The 22,611-nt window shown below is 42.7% G+C and overlaps 1 protein-coding gene across 1 annotated transcript in view; it reads left to right on the forward strand.

Annotated features, from left to right (window-relative positions):
* Window positions 1-22,611, forward strand: part of PHEX (phosphate regulating endopeptidase X-linked) — a 141,112-nt gene that overhangs the window by 17,968 nt on the left and 100,533 nt on the right. Inside the window, exon 4 of the mRNA XM_073328113.2 lies at window positions 21,956-22,042. Within this exon, the coding sequence (XP_073184214.1) occupies window positions 21,956-22,042 (87 nt within the window). The remainder of the gene's footprint in view (window positions 1-21,955; window positions 22,043-22,611) is intronic.

The following is a 22,611-nucleotide window of genomic DNA, read 5'->3' on the forward strand; positions in this document are numbered from 1 at the left end:
TAATTTCATCTAGACCACATTTCCCTAGTTTGCTTATGATGATAATGTCATGTGGGGCTGTGTGGGTGAGGTAACATCTTTTATTGGAGCAACTTCTGTTGGTGAGAGAGACAAGCTTTTGAGCTCTGTATGGCTTGTTTGTCTCACCAACGGAAGTTGGTCACCCAACGTGTCTCTCTAGTATCCTGGGACCGACATGGCTACAACTACACTGCATACACTGCATGTCGAAGACTCTCTTGGGTGTGTTGCATTCAGTATAATCTGTTTTGTTTGCATTGTTATCATTAGTGTGGCATTCATTGCTATTGTTATTCCTACTTCTTGTCTCATATTCAGGATCACATTCAGAAGTGATATCACCAGCTTCTTCCCCCACATTCCGTATATCAGTGATTGAGTTTTTTGAGAATTCTTTCCAATACTATTAGGGGTGGGTAGAAGTTTCTATCTAACAGCATAATATGAAAAAAAGTTTTTTCAGAAGGTACTTGGTGAAGCTTTCGGTGTTTTTAATTGAGATTTTTACTTTACTGCCAGACAGTTCCCAAGTCCCAGTTATTAGTAAGAGTTCAGATATTTTCTCACTCTCTGAGCAGTTTGCTCATCCCCTCATCTCTGAGCAGTTTTCTCACTCTCTGAGCAGTTTGCTCATTTGGTGATGCCAAATGATGGAACAGAATTGAGAAGTGTGCTCCAGTAATCCAAACGCAGAACTTGAATTCAAGAACTCCTGAATTCTCTGGCTCCAATGTTTTCTTTTAATCTTAATACATGCTGGTGCTTCAGTTTTCCCAATTTGTAAAAATGTATAATACCTGCATTGTAGACCTATTGGAAGCATTTAATTAGCTAATGAGTACAAATTATTGGACTATAAAATATTTTATGTAAGTGTTTCATTTACAAAGAGTGATGCTAACCTTTTACACTGCTCTCCCCATGTGGCTGAATTACTTCCAGTCTAACTCCCCACATTCCCTTTTTTGCCAGAGTCCGGTCAATAACAGTTCCTCCAGGGAACATGGGCCTTCTGACTCCAATTCCACAGATAATGGTACAATAAATACAGAGGTATTTATAGCTCTGCATAAAATTTGAGATTCAAGCATTACTCAAAATGTGAGACTTTGCCAGAAAGGTAAAACAAGATATGAAAGTCTGCCAACTCAGTACAGTACAACTTATTTTTTGTTAAAGTAACAACCTGAACAGGAAGTAGAACAGCCAGGAAGTTTTGCAGGCTCTTGTGGCATCTAGAAAGAAAAGCTGTATGTGTAATGTGTGTTTGGGAAACCATGGGTGAAGAAAGGAGATCATTTTGGTTCTTGAATGAGGTTTAAGGCTCCACAGCAGCTGAGCCACAGGATTCCCGCAGAGCCTTTCTGGTCAGAAGAGCAGAACACCACCTTCTTGCTTTTGAGTCTTGTGAGAGATCACTACATTGATACTGAGAGCTGACTTTCTATCACCCTTTCATTCTATTTTTGAGGCAGTATTTATAGTAGTTTTGTACCAAGCTTATCTACTGAAGCTGTTGTGTATATCAAAATGATAGATTTGTATCCAAAGATGAAAAAATTCTAAAACTATCATTGTTTTCTTTGTGCCTTCAATTCTAGAAAAAGAAACATTTATTACCTTAAAACCATGATAATCTCTGTGTCATCTAATTTTCCATATTCCCTGATGAAAACCAGTTATTGAAAATGCATGGTAAAACTATGAATAACATGAAGTAAAGCATAATGTTGCTGCTAAACATTACACTGCCGTTCTATCGTAACAATTTTGCCTATTACTCTTCTGCCACTGTTGTAAATTAATGGTTCTACTCTCTTATGGCTACGTGTGTATAACCTCCTGTAGCATGCTGCCACGAAAGTATACCTCCAAAGCTTTTATGAAAATAATGTTAAAATTAGGTTTGTGAAAACAGACCCTCCTCTCTCCAAAAGTTTATCAACGAATGTTGTTTTAGTTTGTGCGTAGTTATGTTCATTCAGTTTTATCTGAACTCAAGTGAGGTGTCTATCTTTTCACACACAAGCTCAGATAGGTTTTTTTTATAAAAGTCTTATACATAGCCCTTACAAAACATTGAAAGTGTAGCAATAGACTTTCAAAGCACTGTCATTTGGGCTACATGCTGCATAGTATGGCCTTCAGGCACCACTGAACAGCATTAGGAAGTAATTATATTAGCACAGCTGTATAACTGGCATTTTCACGTAAACCTCCATGTTGCTGAAATTGATATTGGCTGGCAAAATGGCTTCTTAGGAAAAAAGCAAAACTAAAATGGTATTATTTGAATCAGATTTGTTCAAGTGCACTTTTTATGAAATTGTTTGTCTTGAAAGATTTGTTCAACTTATTTATTTCTTCTTGAGATACAGTATCACTGTTGACTGATTAATTACTAAATCATCATAGAATTCTGATGGAAATGCATATTAATTACATCCTCATTAATGCCACATTAATTAGCAATGATTTAAGAGCATTACCATAAATGCCAAAGGAATCATGATGGGCCAATTATTTTCAAGTGTCATTAGACTATTTGTGGTCAGAAATACACTACCCTCATGAGGGAGGCTGGTGGATATTTACTGTGTCAAAAACTGAAACACGTTTGTCGAGACGGTCTAATTGGTGTTGATGTTTATATCATTAGATGTACTTTAAAATAAATAGAGGAGGAAGCTGATTAAAACAGAGCAGGCCTGGATTAAGGCATAGGCCGTGATGGCCCACCCCTGGGGCCTGGAATCCTGGAGTCAGCTGACAAGAGCTCAGTTCCCCCTAGATTATATTTGTAGCCCTCATGGATACAAATAAAAGCTTCAAAAGGTGAAACAAAGTGAAGTGGTGCCTGCCTGAGCCTCTACAGAGCCTGAGTCAGTAGCTCCAAGAATAAGCAGCCCTGTTCATCAGAACTCTAAAACCTGCTGCCACCCAAGAAAGGGTAGGATACAACATGAGAGGGCTCTATGTGGGTTGTGTCCAGTGCCCTGGATTGCTTCTACTTGGCCTGGCAGGAAAGGAATATTTTCTTATTCCTAATTAAAAGAACACAAAGAACAAGAGTGTAGCTTTAAACCTCTGCCTGTGGTGGAGCCCTGGGAGAGCATACACAGCAGTAACAGCTTAGTATGATTTAGTAGGTTGCACTTCATTAGCATATGCCAGCTCCTCTCCACTGGCTAGCATGGGGTGTGATGGGATCATGTCCCCATCCTTTGCCTGCTTTACTAGGATTCCTTCCACTATTGTTGGTGCGCAAGAGCTGAGGTTGTACCTGGCCCATGTAGAAAATCACAATGGGGAAAATGGCTTCTTCGCTCTTTTTCGCTTGAATTGGGGCACCTTTCAGCAAGCAGGTCTTACCACACTCTGGCGCTAGAGTAAATCTAGAAATGAGTGAGAGTGCACATGGGTCTCGAACCTAGGTTCCCACACAGTTCTCTCACTTCAGCTGCCACTGGGTAACTCACCCAGAACTATTGGAAGTGAGAGGCTAGCAGAACTCTGACTTCTCCAAGAGGCACTCCCCACGAGGATCCTGACTAAGGACAATAACCAGCCACGCTGATTGGCTGGACCATACAATTTAAGCCAGAAGGAGGCACAGGAAGTTGTCTGAGCAATGGGGAGACTTCCTGACAGCTGCACTGGACCTGACTCTTGCTTGATCCCTGGGTTGGACTCCGGTTCCGACCTCTAGGTCAGACTGCCCATGTCCCAGTCCTGACAGCTTGCTTGGACCACTAACCCCTTGACAGAGCATAACGTTCCAGACATGGATCCAGCAGAGCCCATCCCACCCCAAGGAACAATGACATCTTATGAGCAGGTAGCCCACAGACAGCCAAGTGATGCCAGGCACAGGCTATGCAGCTGGCTGCTGAAAACCAAGGTTGCAAGACCAACTGCTCCAGCTTCTTGCTGAGAGCACTGTGCTTTGGACCTGAGTCAGCACCCATCATTCCCTCTCTGGAGCGCTTTGACAGGGATGGCCAAAGATTTTGAAGTTTCATGAATCAGTGCTGCCTCCAATTCCTGCTTCACCCACAGATGTACTCCTCCAATGCAGCCAGAGTAGGCCTCCTAGTCAGCTTCCTGACTGGAGAAGCATTGGGTTGGGCCTGACCTTTACTTGAGATTGTCTAACTGGGGCACCTTCCAGCAAGTGATATCAACCATTTTTGGTGATCCCAATTGCACCTGCACCATAGAAGCCGCCCGGCATAAGCTTTGACAGTGGCAAGATACAGCTCCCTCCTCTGTAGTGCATTTCTGCTGGCTCATGTCAGCCTGAGATGAGGTGGCCCAACTACAATGGTTCTGGGTGTGGCCTGTGAGAAGCAATCAAGGATGAGCTGGCCCTGATTGAGAACCTAGCAGACCCAGATGCTTTTATTGATTTCACCGTCTAGATGGACAATCAATTGTGGGAATGGAGAAAAGGGGAGTGCCTTGACAAAGTGTACCCACAAGTCTGAACCATGGTCCTGACTGGAATGCGTGCCAGCTCCCGGTTAGGAATACCACACCTACAAGTTCTAGCTGAGTAAGGTGTACCTGGACATACCCAATAAATTCTTCCACAGTGGCCACTCATTGATGTGAATGTAGCCTGAACCCTCCAGATTCTCCTACAACTGAAATCCATCCCAGACCTAGTAGAGACAATTGATGGATCCCTCTTGTCCTTTGGGCGAGTGGCCATGGAAACTGTGCCCTTGGAGGCTACCATCAAAGGACATCCCGAGGTACTGAAATTCAATGTCATCTGTTCCCCGCACTTTCCTCTGATTCTGGTTATCTCCTGGTCAGTCTGCCATAAGAACGGGAACAGGTCAGCTTCCCCTCAGAGTTGTGCCATCAGCCCTGCCAGCCCACAGCGGGTGGTAAGTGTGCAATAGTTTTCTAAGGACAACAAGCGGAGCACTTGGCCTGGCTGGTTCAGCCACAGATCTTGAACACCAATTCCTCCCAGTAAAATGATTATGCAGATATATTTGAACCCCCTCCTCCATCACAGACTCCCTACCACCACCGCGGGAGTATGACTGCCCCATAGAATAGTAACCAGGGGTGAAGAAAGATTCTGTTTGGGTGCATTTATGCCATGTCCAAGCCTGAGCTATCTGCCCCACAGCCTTACCTTCAAGAAAACCTGTCCAAAGGGTTTATTTGCAAATCCACCTGTCCCCTGGGGTGCCAGTACTTTTCATGAAGAGGAAGAATGGAAGCCTCCAATTGGGTGTGTGGTTACCAGGCTCTGAACCAACTCATAATCAGGAATTGCTATCCACCATCACTCATGCAAGTGGTTATTAGACCATGTGGAGGCTGTCTGGGTATACACCAGGGGTGGCCAAACTTACTGATTCTCCAAGCCACATACAACAATCTTCAGAAGTTCGGGAGCTGGGGAAAGCCTGCCAGGGCTCGGGGTTTCAGACCCGTGGCAGGTACCTGCCGGAGTTCGGGGATTCAGCCCTGCTCCAGCTGAAGCCCTGAGATCCCCATCCCTGCTGCGCAGATGCCCCTACCCCACCACCCCGCTGAAAGGCAGATATCTCAAGCTCCCTTCCCCCAAGTCCGGTAGATTGAGAATGGGGGACTCATGGGGGGAGCCGCGAGCTGTACTTTAATTGTAAAAGAGCTGCATGCAGCTCACAAGCCACAGTTTGGCCACCCCGGTATATACCATGCTGGACCGCCAAGGGGCATACAACCTGTTATGTACTATAGTGAGGGATGAGTGGAAAACTGCTTCTTGAACCAGGTATGGTCACTTTGAATATCTTGTAATGACAGTTGATTTGACAACACACCCACCATATTCCAGCATGCCGTCGATGATGTGTTTTCGGACGTGCTGGACCAGAATGTGGTGGTATTTCTGGATGACAAATTGATTTTCTCTGACATAGAGCAACACACCATGCATATCTGTACAACTGTCAAAAGGCTACGCCAGCATGGCCTCTTCACTAAGCTGGAAAGGTCTGTAGTTCACCAGTCCTCCATAGACTTTCTGAGGTTTCTCCAGTTCCCAGAGGGTGTCAAGATGCACCCATGCACAGTGAAGGCAGTCCTGGTTTGGGTGACACCTTGGAATGTTTGAGACCTGCAGCATTTCCAGGGATTTGCTAACTTCTATCATAGGTTCTTGCTGAGGTTCCCAGAATGAGTCACCCTCCTCACCTCCCTGCTCCACAAAAGCATCCCATTCCACCAGGTCTCTGAGGCTCAACAGTCCTTTCAATGCTAAAACTCACATTCACTTCTGCCCCTTTATTGGTCCTCCTGAATCCCACAGAAGCCTTCACCATGTAATGGAGGAGCTGAGAGCATGTGCTAGAGAAGGTATAGAAAGAAGCAAAGATAGTGGCAGATTGACAACAGAATGGGACAATAATAACCTGAGTCTGTGTTAAGGGTTTGATGAAAAATAAATTGCTGAAGAGGAAACGTGTGTAGCTTTTGTTTATAAATGTAATTATTGGTCTATCTGTATTTTAACCAAATTTGAGACAAACATTGACTCCTTGGATCCTGAAGAGTTAGCGGTTAAGATATTCTTGTAGAGCTATGTGAACTATTCAGAAAAAAGTTGAAATTTGAATTTTAAAATTTTCTACTTTTCATTTTGAATTCATAAAATAATCATCCAGTTTCAGACAATAACCAGCAACATTAGGTGTTATTTTTATCTGGGTAATACAGTAGACTATAGCTTGTTTTTTGATTATTTTTTTTAATTAAAGACCTCAACATTGTGACTTAAAAATGCAAAACTTTGTTTGGACAAAGATAATTTTTGCATATGAAATCACATTTCTGCACATTTTTTCTGCTCACTTGGTCATTTCCTGAACTTTTAACAAAGATCAAAGTATCAGCTTCATGTGTTAACTGAAAGCAAAGTGAAAATAGCGCTTGCAAAATTTGTTTTAAACAACTTGTAAGGGCCACTACTCCAATTGTTTCTCTACCAGAGCGGCTAATATTAGCAATATTATAACCACCACAAACATAGAATGAAAGACGCACTCCATCCTATACTGGTATTTTCACCTTCTCAAAACATTCCTTTTTTTTAAGAAGAAAATTTCTTATGCTTAATCTCAATACAGAGCTGATTTTTTTAAAAGGTTTAACTAAATTGCATGAACCATTTTTGAGTTATAAGGGATTTCAAATTTACTTTTTTGGAATTTTAGAAGCAAGCTTGTATTAAAAGAACAATCTTTTGCAGATTACCTTTAAAAAGGAGTGTGGTGTGAGTGGGAGGTATAGACTGAGCAAGTTAGACATCTGAACTAGAGCCCAGCAGGTGAATAAAGGTGAGTGACTAACAGAGATGGTGGCTTGTGATGGGGGGAAAAAAAGTAAGTGTAGTTCTCATCTCAATGAGATTCCAGGAAAGTAATATTTTACTAAATACCAACTTTTAACAGGAAAAATGGGTAGGCTAGAATGTTTGACATTGGAGGAGGTCTCAACGTGATTGGCTTTTCTAAAACACAGTGGAATGAAACAATGTAATCAAATACTATAATAACTATACTGTGGAAGCTAGGTTGGGTTTTATTGGTATTGGAACAGTGCTGTACATAGGATTCCATAGACTCTACTGAACTAACTTCTGGTCAGGAAGAGGACCATGACTGGTAGAAACTTTATGGAATACCAGGCTACAAGAATACAAGTATAAGACCTAAACCTTGCACGAGAGTTTAAGGAAGCAAAAAAATATACTAAAAGGGTGATAGTGGGTAATTTCAGTTATCCAGACTTGAATGTCATAGTGAGATGTGGTTTGAATAAAATGTTTCACAATATCAACATAAAAATATATTTTTTAAAATAATAATATACCACGAACATTGTGTTCTCAGAACAGCTCATTCTGAGGCATCACAGGACTGGTTACTCCTGTTCCCAATTAATACACAAAAATTCAAAACTTGTCGGGGGTGGAGTAAGGAAATCGATTTTAAGAGCCCTTTAAGTAGAAAAAAAGGGCTTCATCGTGTGGACAGGTGCAGGGTTAAATCAATTTAATGCTGCTAAATTCGACCTCAACTCCTAGTGTAGACCAGGGCTTATTGGTTAAATCTTATTCAGAACTGCCCAGATTTACCTGGATTTCTATATTAGGGGAGCTGTGGTATGCAGCCTACTGAACTCAATTAATGCACATACAATTCAGGAGAAGAGACCACTGGTCAAGTTGGAGGAACAACATTGTGCCTAATTTTAGATGTTTGTGGCTGGTATTTTTATTTTGAGATAGAACATTATATACTTAGTGTTTCTTCTTTCGTAAAACTCCCAGATGTCAGCCCTCTCTCTCTTATATCCAAGCTGTGGGAACTTCCTGAAAAATGGGAGTAGAAATCAGATATTCTAAATGAATGTCAGCTGACCCCAAACCATTCTGAAATAATACTTCTTGGAATGTGTTCATGTAAATCTGCAGCACTATAATTAAGGCTGTGTTTGTCAAGACATGACTTCCGTAACAAAAGCTATGGCTTTCGTTTATTGTTTTTTATCATGGTGTCTGTTACCCTGGCCAGCCCACTGCTGGAAGAATCTTCCACAAATGTTGACAAGTTTGGCTCTCTATATGTTCAACGTAGAGAGTTTGAGAAAATCATGGCATGTGATCATACTATTAAAGCCCATAGTCACATGCACATTGTGGCGGAGCTAACCTTGCACCTGTAAACTTGTAGGGGTTCAGGCTGCATCTTTAGAGTAGACATTTCCAGCTCTGGCACTGTCTTGCTGTGGGACTTAGTGCGAGCCATTTAAGGTCTGATTCTGCAAGATATTGAGCATCTCCCATAACATGCTGGGCAATTTCGACTCCTGCTGACTTCAGTGGGAGCCAAAGGCATTCAATACCTTCAAGATCAAGCCCTTACTTTCTCTGGGTCAAACGCTGCTTGCCTTTACTCTCACAAAGGACCACTGAAATCAATACGACTACTCACATGAGTAAGATAAGCAGAAATTGGGCTTCTCTGGCTCATTTTCCTTATCTATAAATGTTGATAAAGTTGTACCTATTTCATGCTTAATGTCTATAAAGTGCTTTGAGATCCTTCTCATAGGTTTATAGAGTTTAAGGCCAGAAATGACCATTAGACCATCTAGTCTGACCTCCTGCATTGAGCCCAATAACCTGTGTTTGGCTAAAACGTATCTTCCATAAAGGCATCCAGTGTTGATCTGAAGACATCAAAAGCTAAAGAATCTATCAATCTATCACCCTTGGTTTGTTCTAGTGGTTAATCACCCTCACTGTGGAAATATTTTGCCTCATTTCTAATCTGAATTTGTCTGGCTTCTAGCTATTGGTTCTTGTTATGCCTTTCTCCGCTACTTTAAAGAGCCCTTTCATAACCAGCATTTTCTCCCAGTGCAGGTACACTGACACACTGTAATCAAGTCACCTCTCAATCTTCTTTTTGAGAACTGAAACTTATTGAGCTCTTTAAGTCTCTCATTCTAAGGCCTTTTTCTCCAGCCCTTAACTCATGTTTGTGGCTCTTTTCTGCACCCTCTCCCACTTTGCAATTTCCTTTTCAAAGTGTGGACACCAGAACTGGATGCAGAATTCAAGTACCAGTAGAGGCAACGTGGTGGGGGGGCAGGGTACGTGGGGTCATGTGCACCAATGCCCCGAGATTTGCTGCTTGGCTTATACTGAGCATGCTCATTAACACTGCTGAAGCCAGCTGCCCTCACCCTGCCCCTCCACTATTGTCAGGCACAGATCGCCTGAGTATCAGCTTCACCAATACTGTATACAGCGTTAAAATTGCCTCCCTATTCCTCCTCACTACTTCCCTTTTCATACGCCCAAGAATCACATTGGCTCTCTTGTGCCACTGCATTGCATTGGGAGACATGTTTTTTTGGAGTCACTGCTTTCTAGGATACGGCATGGTTCTATTAGGTTTTTCTACTGCACCCATCATTATGGTATCTGAATGCCTTCCAACCGGCATGCTCACAGATGAGAGCATTCCTTGGTGAATGGTGAAAAGCATTGTAATACATTTCAACTCATTGTCAAATCTATCTTTCCAAATATATAAATTTGCTATTTCTTCTTACTGCAAATGTTTGTAAACGCAGAGGTGGGGGGATGAATACAAAACAAAAATGTAATTGTCTTTCTTGGGATAATAATCTCTCCCCAGTTGTAACCAGGAAGGTCTTCAGAACTGTGAAAAATACATTCTTCTCGTATTGTTTTTTCTAGTGCATCAAATATACCTAGTTAATCACATGCTTGGTTGATATGTGTTTCTGAGAGATATATTGTATGTGCTAAATAATCAAAAATAGCATAGAATGTATACAGTCTATAGATGGACCATGACTTTGGTAATTTGAATCTATATTTTTATTTTGAGTAAAAATGAAATGCAAACTGATCCATCTTTTCCCAAATCTTGCTCCCAGATTCTTTTTCATGCAGTCCAAATTGGGGGGGGGGGGAGATTTTTCATTGCAGTAAATAAAACAAGGAGTCTGAAAACCAAATCACATGTGTCAGACTGTAGGCTGGAAAATCAACAAGAGCTAGAAATAGCAAGTAAGATTAAAGGTACCAATTTAACCACAAGACTATTCTTAGGCAGCTTTAGAATATTTTTTTTTTAAAAAAAGCAAAGCTTAGTTTGTAAAGTGAATTATACTTACTTTTAACAGTAGATGATTGCTATTTACTGTATGGGTAGTAAACCTCAGAAAGTTTGCCTTTTTAGTCTATCATATCCTAAAAGAGCGCATTCTGAATGGGTTTAGTAAGAATACCTTTTCCCAAGGGAAAGACACTGCAGCTACTGATTCTGTTTGCCCATCTAATAAGATTTTGTACTGTGCCCATCACACTGAAATCTGAGCACCTAGAATTCATAGGGTTGAGCACTGTTCCTAATTGTATATTACTTTATATTACAGTTATCTCCTCAGTGCTTTTGGCACGATCTAGTAAGAGCTATATAAAGTGATTTGATCTGATTCTTAACACCGAGGCAGCTAAAAATAGACATTTGCAACCGGAGTCTTTCAGCCTTTAACTCTCTTGACAAAAGGAAATGACCCCAAACCAGTTAAACAATTTGGAAAGATCAGAAGGTTTAAGAGACCATGAACACCTTGAACATACTTCAGAGCACACAGATGTCACTCACTAAATGAGGCAAGTTACAGCATTCCAGAGCTTTGGAGCACAGTTATCAAAAGATATGGGCACTTGCCCTATTTATATCCATCTTCACATATAAAATACATCCTGTGCCCAAGCCACCTGGCACAATACTGAAGCGTAGAACCCAGATGATGAGAATGATAGTGAATGTCAAATCCAGTGAAGTCCCTTGGAGAAGAATTTTGAAGTTAATTTGGAATTTTGAAGGAAATTAAAGCAGTGACTAAAGAGAAAGCATAATCTAGTTATAATGGACACTGGAACTAGTACTTTACCCACAGAGAGGTTATGAATCAAGTTAGATTTCCTTCATTCTAATCTACCTCACTACCTATCTAGAGTCCTATTCTATGCACATGACCATGGTGTCTAAGTCATGGTGTCTAAGACAAAGTGTACTAATGGATTCTGGAATCTGAAGAACCATGAACTATTCTTACTGATTTTTTAATTGAGCCTTACAGACATAGAAGACACAGTCTCTGTCCCGAAGAGTTTACATCAAAATGGCCTCAGAGGTGCTGACCTCTTGAAACAACTAGAGGTGTCAGCGGGAGTTGTGGGTCCTTAATACCTTTCAGGCGTAGGCCCTTAGTTATTTGGCACCTTTTCGTGCTGTAATTTAGGAACATCTATCCTTTTACTTCAGTTAGGGAGCTGAGGTAGAATCCAAACACTCTTGAAGTTGATGGTAGTCTTGCCATTGCCTTCAATGAGGCCTGGTTTTCAGTGTTGATATCTATCACTGTTGATATCTACTGTGCATCTCCTCTTTGCATATACATTGGGTCCCTTCCATCTTGGAAAGTGGAGGATGAAAAACGTTCCTTTGCTGTAGAGCATAACGGAATGTTTACACAAGTGGCTTGCTTCAGGACTCTGGGACTGAAAGATATCATGAAAGAACCTGCTGTCTCTGGCACATGGTTCTGGTACTGTATGGTCAGGAGATGGACACTGTGCCTTGTGCTTTAGAGATTCTCGGGTAGAGAAACCCTGTGCTCTTGGTGGCCGATTGTCACCAGCTATGTTTGAGAGTTACACTGATCACATGTTTCAGAGATGTACAGATTACAGAGATGTTCTAAGCTAATGACAAAGAGATCATTAGAGACACTGATCGGGAGTCATCTTCAACTCCTCCCTCTCTCTTGTCCTGTTCAAATGTTGCTGCTTCTTCATTAATTTCTCCAAATTTCTAATATCCACACTTTTCTTTCTCTTCAAGCAGCCCAAACTCACCATCTCCTATACTGAACACTCTAACTTCCTCCTTGCCAGCCTCCCCAATATCCATATCATCTCCTCTCTAGTCAGTACACTATGCAGTTGCCAAGATTATCTTCCTTGCCCATCATTTTGACCACATGACTGCCTCCCTTCTTAAATGGTTATTTATTGTGTTCACCTTCAGGAATCTTCTTAATTCTGCACCTCCCTACTTAGCCACCCTTTTGTCATATCATGCTGCCACCCTGTCTCTGCCACTCTACCAAGGATGCCAACTCTTTTGCTGTTTGTCACATAAACATCCCTGTGCTTTTTCCTGTTTTGCCCCTCATGCATCAGAGTCTTCCAGAATTCATCCTGAAGGCCACTAGGCCCTCCTCCTTCAAATCCTTCCTTTTGTCCTAGCTACATCATGTTTCCTATAAAAAAAACCAGCCAATTATTTTGTCTTGGTTTAGTGGCATTTGGCATCATTGTCAACATATAATAAGAAAAAAATTGCAAATGCATAAGTGCTATATAGCATCAGTTGGATTTTGAGAAATGGTCAGTGTTGGTCAAAATCTGTTTCCCTTGACACCAATGGGGCTTTACTATTTACTTCAGTGGGACCAGAATTAAACCAATGCTGAGTGCTCTTGAAAACTCCCATCCCAGATGTACTCTTCACCCTTGCAAGTCACTTCTCTTCTTAGATGACACACTCCTTGGAGTGAGGACCAGGAGTGGCGGAAGTGCCCTAAAAGTGGGGGTGCCACAGGCACCTGAACAGTGACCTGACCCCATGAGGTCCAGCCCCACCTCTTCCCCCCAACCCTCCACCCCAGCACCATCCCTTCCCTGAGGCCCTGGGTCCACACAGCCTTTTCCTCCTAAGACCCTGCCCCACTCGCTTCTCTCCACCCCCTTCTCTTGTCACTCATCCTTACAGCCAGTAAAGAAAGGGGGGGCATAGCCCTCCTGGCCCTCCGTACCGGTGCCCCTGGCAAGGACTGTCTATTGCTATGTATTTGTACACTGCCTAACACAATGGAGCTTTGATCCTGTTAATCACAATATTAAAATCAGCCATGGTTCGAGTTTTAACCTGTATCTGTGATCGAGCATGGTGTGCTCAATTTTTGTACTTCTTCGTGAACTTTTCATCAAAGCTGGGTACAAATTGTTCAGCTCTAACTAGTTATCTCATTTTGAGGGTGTTACTCAAGTTTAATTCTTTGCTGGGGAAGGTCACATGGTATTTCTTCTGCATTTAGGTGTTCTGCGTGTACCATATGTGATCACAACTGGCATTTCACTTAGTTGTTCAGCTGCAGGATGTGTGAGTAAGATAAAGAACTTTTTAAAATTTTTTTCCTTTGTTTGTTTGGCTCTGCCAGGCAGAGGTCTGGACTAGCATGCTGTTATTGTTAATTTAATCGGTTAGTGGAACCCAACAATGTTGTTATTTAGCCATATTATCTGATGCCTAATTCTTCACAAATTTTCCAAGGGGAAATTTTCCTGACTCCAATCGCTGACTCAAATATTGCTGACTGCTGCTAATACCCAAATTTTGTAAACTCGTTTCAAGACAAACTTGGAAGGGTCTGTTCAGCTTGAAAGTTCCCTGATAAAAAAGTTAGATGTGAAGGCAGGAGGGGAAGTGGTTGATAATGGTTCTCTCTGCCAATAAGAAGAACACTGGTTTTATTAGGGTTAAGTATTAATTAGTTTGGGGACACACAAAGCCTTAGATACTGCATTAATATTGATGCAGTATGGCAATATGAAGGCAGTGTCTGTGGAGAGAGCCAAATATACCTGGGTCTCAGTAAGCATAAGGGATGTCAAACTCATTTTGTGTGGAACCTTTCATTGATGTCTGAAGCACCGTGTCAGACACTGAGGCCTTGTCTACACTATGAAATTAGGTCGAATTTCTAGAAGTGCGTTTTGTAGAAAGCATTTTCATACAGTCAATTGTGTGTGTCCCCACACAAATGCTCTAAGTGCATGTAGTCGGCGGAGTGTGTCCACAGTACCGAGGTGACCATTGACTTCGGAGCATTGCACTGTGGGTAGCTATGCCACAGTTCCCGCAGTCTCCGCCACCCATTTGAGTTCTGGGTAGAAATCCCAATGCCCGAAACATTGTCGTGGGTGGTTCTACATACATATCGTCAGGTCCCCCTTCCCTTCTTCCCTCCCTCCGTGAAAGCAAGGGCAGACAATCGTTTTGCGCCTTTTTTCCTGGGTTACCTGTGCAGACGCCATACCACGGCAAGCATGGAGCCCACTCAGCTAACCGTAATCGTATGCTTCCTGGGTGCTGGCAGATGCGGTACTGCATTGCTACACAGCAGCAGTTTATTGCCTTTTGGCAGCAGACAGTGCAGTATGACCGGTAGCCGTCGTCGACGTAGTCCAGGGCGCTCTTTTAACCGACCTTATGAGGTCAGGGGCACCTGGGCAAACATGGGAGTGACTCAGCCAGGTCATTTCCCTTTTAAGTTTTGTCTCATGATGATTCAGTCCGACTGGCAGTCCTACTGCACCGTCTTTTAATGAGCAGCCAGGAGATGACGATAGCCAGCAGTCATACTGCACTGTCTTCTGCCGAGCACCCAGGAGATGACGATGGCTAGTGGTTGTACTGCACCATCTGCAGCCAGCAAGATGTATAAAGATAGATGAAGTGGATCAAAACAAGAAATAGACAAGATTTGTTTTGTATTCATTTTCTCCTCCCTCCCTCCATGAAATCAACGGCCTGCTAAACCCAGTTTTGAGTTCTATCCTTGAGGTTTTGAGTTCTATCCTTGAGGGGGCCATTCTGTTTCTCGCAAAGCCACCCTCTTTGTTGATTTTAATTCCCTGTAAGCCAACCCTGTAAGCCATGTTGTCAATCACCCCTCCCTCCATCAGAGCAATGGCAAACAGTCGTTTCGCACCCTTTTCCCTGGATTGCCTGAGCAGGACCAGACGCCATAGCACATCAAGAATGGAGCCCGTTCAGCTCACCACAGCAGTTATGACCATTGTAAACATCTCGTGCATTATCATGCAGTTTATGCAGAACCAGCACCTGAAAAACCAGGCGAGGAGGCGACAGAAGTGCGGTGATGAGGACATGAACACACTTTTCTCTAAAACCATGTTCCCTCACAATTTGGAGATCATGGTGTTAATGGGGCAGGCTCATGCCATGAAACGCCGATTCTGGGCCCGGGAAACAAGCACAGAGTGGTGGGACCACATAGTGTTGCAGGTCTGGGATGATTCCCAGTGGCTCCAAAACTTTCGCATGCATAAGGGCACTTTTATGGAACTTTGTGACTTGCTTTCCCTTGCCCTGAAGCGCAAGAAAACCAAGATGAGAGCAGCCCTCACAGTTCACAAGCGAGTGGCAATACCCCTGTGGAAGCTTGTAACGTCAGACTGCTACCGGTCAGTTGGTAATCAATTTGGAGTGGGCAAATCTACTGTGGGGGCTGCTGTGATGCAAGTAGCCAATGCAATCATTGAACTGCTTCTACCAAAGGTAGTGACTCTGGGAAATGTGCAGGTCATACTAGATGGCTTTGCTGCAAAGGGATTCCCTAACTATGGTGGGGCATATCCCTATCTTGGGACTGGACCACCAGGGCAGCTAGTACGTAAACCACAAGCGGTACTTTTCAATGGTGCTGCAAGCACTGGTGGATCACAAGAGACGTTTCACCAACTTCAAGATGGGATGGCCAGGAAAGGTTCATGACGCTCGTGTCTTCAGGAACTCTGGTCTGTTTAGACGGCTGCAGGAAGGGATTTACTTCCCAGACCAGAAAATAACTGTTGGGGATGTTGAAATGCCTATATGTATCCTTGGGGACCCAGCCTACCCCTTAATGCCCTGGCTCGTGAAGCCGTACACAGGCACCCTGGACAGTAGTAAGGAGCTGTTCAACTATAGGCTGAGCAAGTGCAGAATGGTGGTAGAATGTGCATTTGGACATTTAAAGGGTTGCTGGCTCAGTTTACTGACTCGGTTAGACCTCAGCAAAACCAGTATTCTCATTGTTATTGCTGCTTCCTGTGTGCTCCACAATCTCTGTGAGAGTAAGGGGGAGACGTTTATGGTGGGGTGGGATGTTGATGCAAATCACCTGGACATGGAATACACACAGCCAGACACTAGGGCGGTTAGAAGAGCACAACAGGAAGTGCTGCGCATCAGAGAAACTTTGAAAACCAGTTTCATGACTGGCCAGGGTACTGTGTGACACTTCTGTTTGTTTCTCCTTGATGAAAACCCACCCCTTTGGTTGCCTCTAAATTCCCTGTAAGCCACCCGCTTTCCCACCTTTGATCACAGCTTGCTTGCAAAGGAAATAAAGTCACTATCATTTAAAAATATGTATTCTTTATTAAAATTGATTATAAAAATAGGGAGATAACTCACAAGGTAGCCTGGGTGGGGTGTGGGAGGAGAGTAGGAGGGAAGGAAAAGGCCACTTTAAAACTTGTTGAATGACAGCCTTCTGTTGCTTGGGCTGTCCACTGGGGTGGAGTGGTTTGGTGCCCGGAGCTCCACCCCGGTGTTCTTGGGTGTCTGGGTGAGGAGGCTATGGAACTTGGGGAGGAGGGAGGGTGGTTAAGCAGGGGCTGCAGCGGCAGTCTGTGATCCTGCTGCCATTCACGAACCTCCAGCAGACACCGGAGCATGTCCGTTTGATCCCGCAGTAGCCCCAGCGTTGCCTCATGCCTCCTGTGATCTTCCTGCTGCCACCTCTCCTCACGTTCATCAGCCACTGTCCTGTACTCTGCTATTGTGTCCCTCCACACATTCTGATGAGCTCTGTCAGTGCCAGACAACTGCATGAGCTCAAAGAACATTTCATCGCGTGTGTGTTTTTTTCACTGCCTTATCTGAGATAGCCTTTGGGACGGAGGAGGGAGGTTTGAAACATTTGCAGCTGCTGGAGGAAAAAAAGGGAGTGAAGTATTTTAAAAGATACATTTTACAGAACAATAGCTATACTCTTTCACGGTGAACAACACTATTCACATTACATAGCACATGTGATTTTGGTACAAGGTCGCATTTTGCATCTTATATTGAGTGCCTGCAGCTTTGGTGTTAGAGATCACACACGCAGTGCCAGGCAACAGAATTCGGCTTGCAGACGGCCATGGTAAGCCATACTCTTTCAGCTTCTGCAACCTGCATAACAGCAGAGCCCTCCTTTCCCATACCAAGCAAAGCCCATTGAGTTGGCCATTTAGTGCACTTGAAAATTGGACCCTGGTCTCCCTTGAAAATTTGGCCTATATGTGTCTGTTTCTCTACTACTTGGGTCTCCCACCCCACTCTGTTTTTCTTACACCATAATAGTAATAATAATTAATAATAAAAAGCTTTAAGACTAATAAGACTCAAAGAGCAACAATGTACTCTGAATGATTTTTATTTTAGTTTATGGGATACAAGAAGAAGAAAGAGGAAATGTAAAGTCTCTAGCACAGCATGTGTTTCCTCTGTAGCAGGCTGCAGCAATTCATAGAACAAAATGACTGTCAAAATCTGTGTAACGCTGACAGACCCTACATTCCCTTCTCTTTTTGTGGTGCTTGCCTTCGTTTATTGCACATATCAGTGTCTCACTATTCCGGCTTCCTTTATTAGTTTCACACACTTCCCCTGTATTTCAGAACCCTCCATCCCATAGTAATATCAGTGTCATTTCTCCTTTTTGTTAATTTTAACCTTTGCAACCCTCCTCTTAGGTCTCTACTTCTCTTATCAGTTTTACCCCCTCACTTCCTCCATGTCTCAGACCCCCTTTTCTTGTCACTTTCAACAGCCTTGGGAATCAAATTATCAGTAGTGGCTAGCAGCAGGCTGGATTACACATGAACTCTAATAGTGACACGTAGACCAGGCACCAGTGGGTTAGGTTATATTGGCAAGTAACCAAGAGAAGAGGAAGCATGCCCATGTTAGAGAATAGGAGACAATACGGAATGGTATTGTGCATCTCCACAGCTTCAGATGGCACATTCTTTGATAAGATGGACTGTGCAGAGTCTGAAAGTTTTGAAATTAGTTGTGTTTTCATACAGTAATTTTGTTATGCTTTATTTTTTGAAAGGGATCCTTGGAGGGCTAACACTCTCTTTAGGGTTAAAAGGAAACTATGTTTTCACAAACTGAAATAAGAAGATAAAACACGCACACGAGTGATATTAAAAAATCTGTATTAAAAGAACATTATTTAGGTTGCAAAGCCAAGCACTTGAAAGGTAGGAGATGCCAGGCTTACAGTTGCCTGTGCAGCCTTAATTCTGCCCCCTTGTACATCCTGTGCACTGAATGAAGCAAGCATCTTGTGGGAAAAGTAATAGAGGACTATGTAATTAAAGACTGTATCATAACACATATGTACAACGGCGCTGGAATTAAGGTTGCACAAGTAAGTGCAAATCTAACACTTTCTAACTTTTGAGTGCTTGAGTCTGAAAACTAATTAAGTTTCTTTTAATATAGCTTTAAATGTAATTTTCTAGGGTGTTTTAAAAGGAAAAAGGTTCTATCATGTGTGACTGTAACCATCCCCCCCCCCATCATCATCATAGTTTTGACTCTGAACCGTTAACACCGCAGTACAAATTGCAACCACTGGATCTTCAGGACTAACTACATGGGCTGTAAGCAGCAGAATGCTGTTATCCCAGAAGGTGGACCATTGGGTGCAAGTGCTAGGTTGTGAAGGGGGATCCCAGCCTGGCCTGGCTCTCTTCCCTCTTTCTCTAGCCCCCCACTAGGAATTGGCATAGTTCCTGCCCCACTTGGTGCCCACAGAGGGTGGGATGGACTATGTGGTGGGTTCGGACGGTGGTTGATCTTGTGTGCAGTTTCTCTGTTTTGCTTCCTATTCCCTACCTTTGGGAGTTAGAGGAGCTGCAACTCCATCTCCTCAGAGGGACAGGGGGATGGCTGCTAGGGAACAGGTGTTCAGCCTAAGTGGGGAGATTGCAGTGTGGGGTGATGAAACCTTGCTCCATGTTGGAACTCTCAGAAGAGGGCAGAGGCCACTGGGCCCATGTGGCTGGTCTGGGGATGGGGGGACCCTTGCCTAGCCCACTACAGCTGCTCCGGCAGCTCCCAGATATTCCTGTTGCTGCTACTTTAGTGCTGACATGAGCCTGGCCTTAGAATTTTTGTGTACAGTTATTATTCTGGCAATCTGCCAACACTTTTCCTGAGGAACACAAGCAAGAGAAGAGAAATGGGAATTTTTAACAGTTTATACCTCAGCAAAAAATGAACAGAATTTCCTGAGACAATGAAAAAGCACTTCTCTAGCCCGAGCACGTTCCAGCTGCCCAATATCAAAGGCCTCCTGCAAACAATGGTGTGAGAGTTTCTCACAGGAGTGGTTGCAAGAATCCTTCGCACGGCTAAATATAGAGGTTGCTACCAGCTCTTCCTATAATATGTGTGTATGTAGATATAGATACAAAGAGACCCGGTCCTCCTCCTCTTTCCTCACTCTTCCTCAAGTACGTGGTAGCAAAGAGAATTTTAGTACTTGAAAGTTTTCACACATGGCAGTTTAAATAGAAGGATGTCCAAATTGTGCATTTGAATATTCGCATTAGCACCTCAGGATACAAAAAGCAGAGAGGGAGAGGCCTGAACCAGAACACCAGATTGGAATCCTCTTAAACTAAGGGGCAGTTTGGATCCAAATCTGAACTTTGAGGCTAGGTCACATGTCTGCTGTAAAGAGCGTTTATACCCCCAAAGACCTAATTTGAGGATCAAAATGCAGGATTTAACCATCTTGTTAAGATTCCTATTTTTGAAAACTGAGCTTCTTGTGTTTCACAGTCAGAATATTCTTTGCAAAATTTTTATTTTTTTCTAAGCAAATTGGAAGTGTCTTGCTCTCTGTCATTCTTTGCTGTAATGTAATGAGTGTTACAGCTGCTTCTTGTAGCAAGTAAGAAAAAAAAAAGTTATTCAGTGGAAAGCACCGGGTCTGATTTTAATAGTATTTTATGTTAGTGTAGTTCTAGAGTTGGTTTTATTTTATTTTAGCTTATGGTCTTCCCCTCTTCTGGGCTTTAGCTAGGCTTTAGCTATCCAACGTTGTTAGCTTCCAATTTTCATGACTGTTGCAACTCCCTGGCAAGAAACAGAAATGATAGCATTGGCTTTAGTAGGAGGCTATTTTTCATTTTTAGATTTATTGAGATCTGAATCACAGTTCCCTTTAAAATTTCATATTTAAAGCTTGGACAGATCTGATAATCCTGTTTAAAAAATAAAGGGCTTGAGCTACTTCCATTGAGAACTTTGCTCATGAGCCTTCTGGTAGAGATATGTTGGTGACAGCTATGATGTTGTGTTTATGGAGCTCAGAAATATTGATAAGATTGAGATTTGAAATAAAATCTATCAAGAATTGTGCCCTGCAGTAGACTGGGGGAGATTCATATCTGAAACTAAAATAGCATTATCATGTTAAAAATGTCTTTAAAAACCAACCAACCACTTTTGTTGTTGTTATTTTTGGTATTTATTCTGTCATAATAAGACAATTTTAACCACTCAAAACTGATGACAGCCACACTGTTGTCAAGGTATTAATACAGAACTTCACCTGCAGTTCTGTGCTACATCATGCGTTAGTGTAGCTGGCAGGAGAATTTTTGTTGTCTTCTGCAATTTTTTTCTGTGTGTAGATTTTTGCTCCTCAAATGGGTGGATGTGAGTTGTATTTGTAATATTCTTTATGGCAGATCCTTCAAGCTTCTGAGTGCCTCCTGAGAAATGCTTAGTTCCTTAAGCACTTACTGAAGACAGTGGCCATTATGGGCACTCATCCTCATAGTCTCTAGTATTGTACCTGGTAGAGAGAAAGCTACCCCATTCCTCCAGCATGGAATTGACTGTCATCACCAAGCTTCACTCTTGTGCCCTTCCTATATGAGACAACAGTGGGGACAGTGGTATGGTAAATTATTGGAAAAGGCAGTGGCCAAAAAATGAAAAGGTGCCCCTGGTAAATAGTGGTATAGAACAGCATTGGCCCTGGAATGAAAAGACTTGTTCAGCTGCTTGCAAGCTCTATCCTCCCCGACCCTGCCTTAAAAGACAAAGGATGAGCTATATTGTGCAATGATTTTCACTTCATAATGCAGTTTTTAAAAAATTGTACCTTAAAGCTTGGGTTTTAAAGTCATTTGAAAGTCTCCTCCTTATTGGCTCTCTCTCCTCCCAACTCTTTAGAGTAACTCAGTTTAAGTACCCTGGAAGGGGTAAGGTTTGAGACAACCCAGCCAGGATTTAAAACTGTTGGTTTGAGGAGATGAGTGGTATTTAGACCATGAAGTCATCCCACAATGATACATTTTCCAACCAGTGGCATGATTTAAAAAACAAACCAAACTCTGCATTTTCCAAGGCCTGGGAGAAACTTATTTTACTGTGTATGTTCACAGCACTGCTACAGAAACCTATCAGCAAGAGACGGGACAGTGAAGCTGTACAGAAAGCCAAAATCCTTTACTCATCGTGTATGAATGAGAGTAAGTAACTTGATTTTGTTTGGGGGCATGGGAGGGCTGTATATTACCTGTATTAGGCTCTGACGTGCTAACAGAAGAAAGCAGTGAAAGCTTAGGCCTAGTCCCTGCAGTTGTACCTATGCAGGCTGACATTTGTACTCACTGAACTAAGTGAGGCTCCAAGCAAATGCAAAGATCCACTCACAGCGATCTAGTTACAAGTTCCGTGTCTTATTTTGTCAGTGAAGTCAGGCAATGTGCCTCTGAATATACAAAGGCACAAGATACTATATTTATGTAGTTCTCCTTTGAAAAGTGATTATGCTTTAAGGGACTCTCAAAGCGATGTGGGAGCATTGACTGGCAGGTTAAATGAGTAAATTGTTTTATAGAATCCTCTGATGGAATTGTTCAGCTGGCAACTAAGGACCAGATGGCTCCAAACTTTACCATCGAGGCTTGTGCCCTCAGGCTTCTCACTCTGAACCCCTGAGTCTATATCACATAGCCAGTTTTCAGCCTCTACAATAAATATTTGTCACCCCTGCTCCTCAACACTAACCAAAGTGTCTCCTCTATTATCATACTAG

The sequence above is a fragment of the Lepidochelys kempii genome, chromosome 1, assembly GCF_965140285.1.
Source record: "Lepidochelys kempii isolate rLepKem1 chromosome 1, rLepKem1.hap1, whole genome shotgun sequence".
NCBI classification, from domain to species: Eukaryota; Metazoa; Chordata; order Testudines; family Cheloniidae; genus Lepidochelys; species Lepidochelys kempii.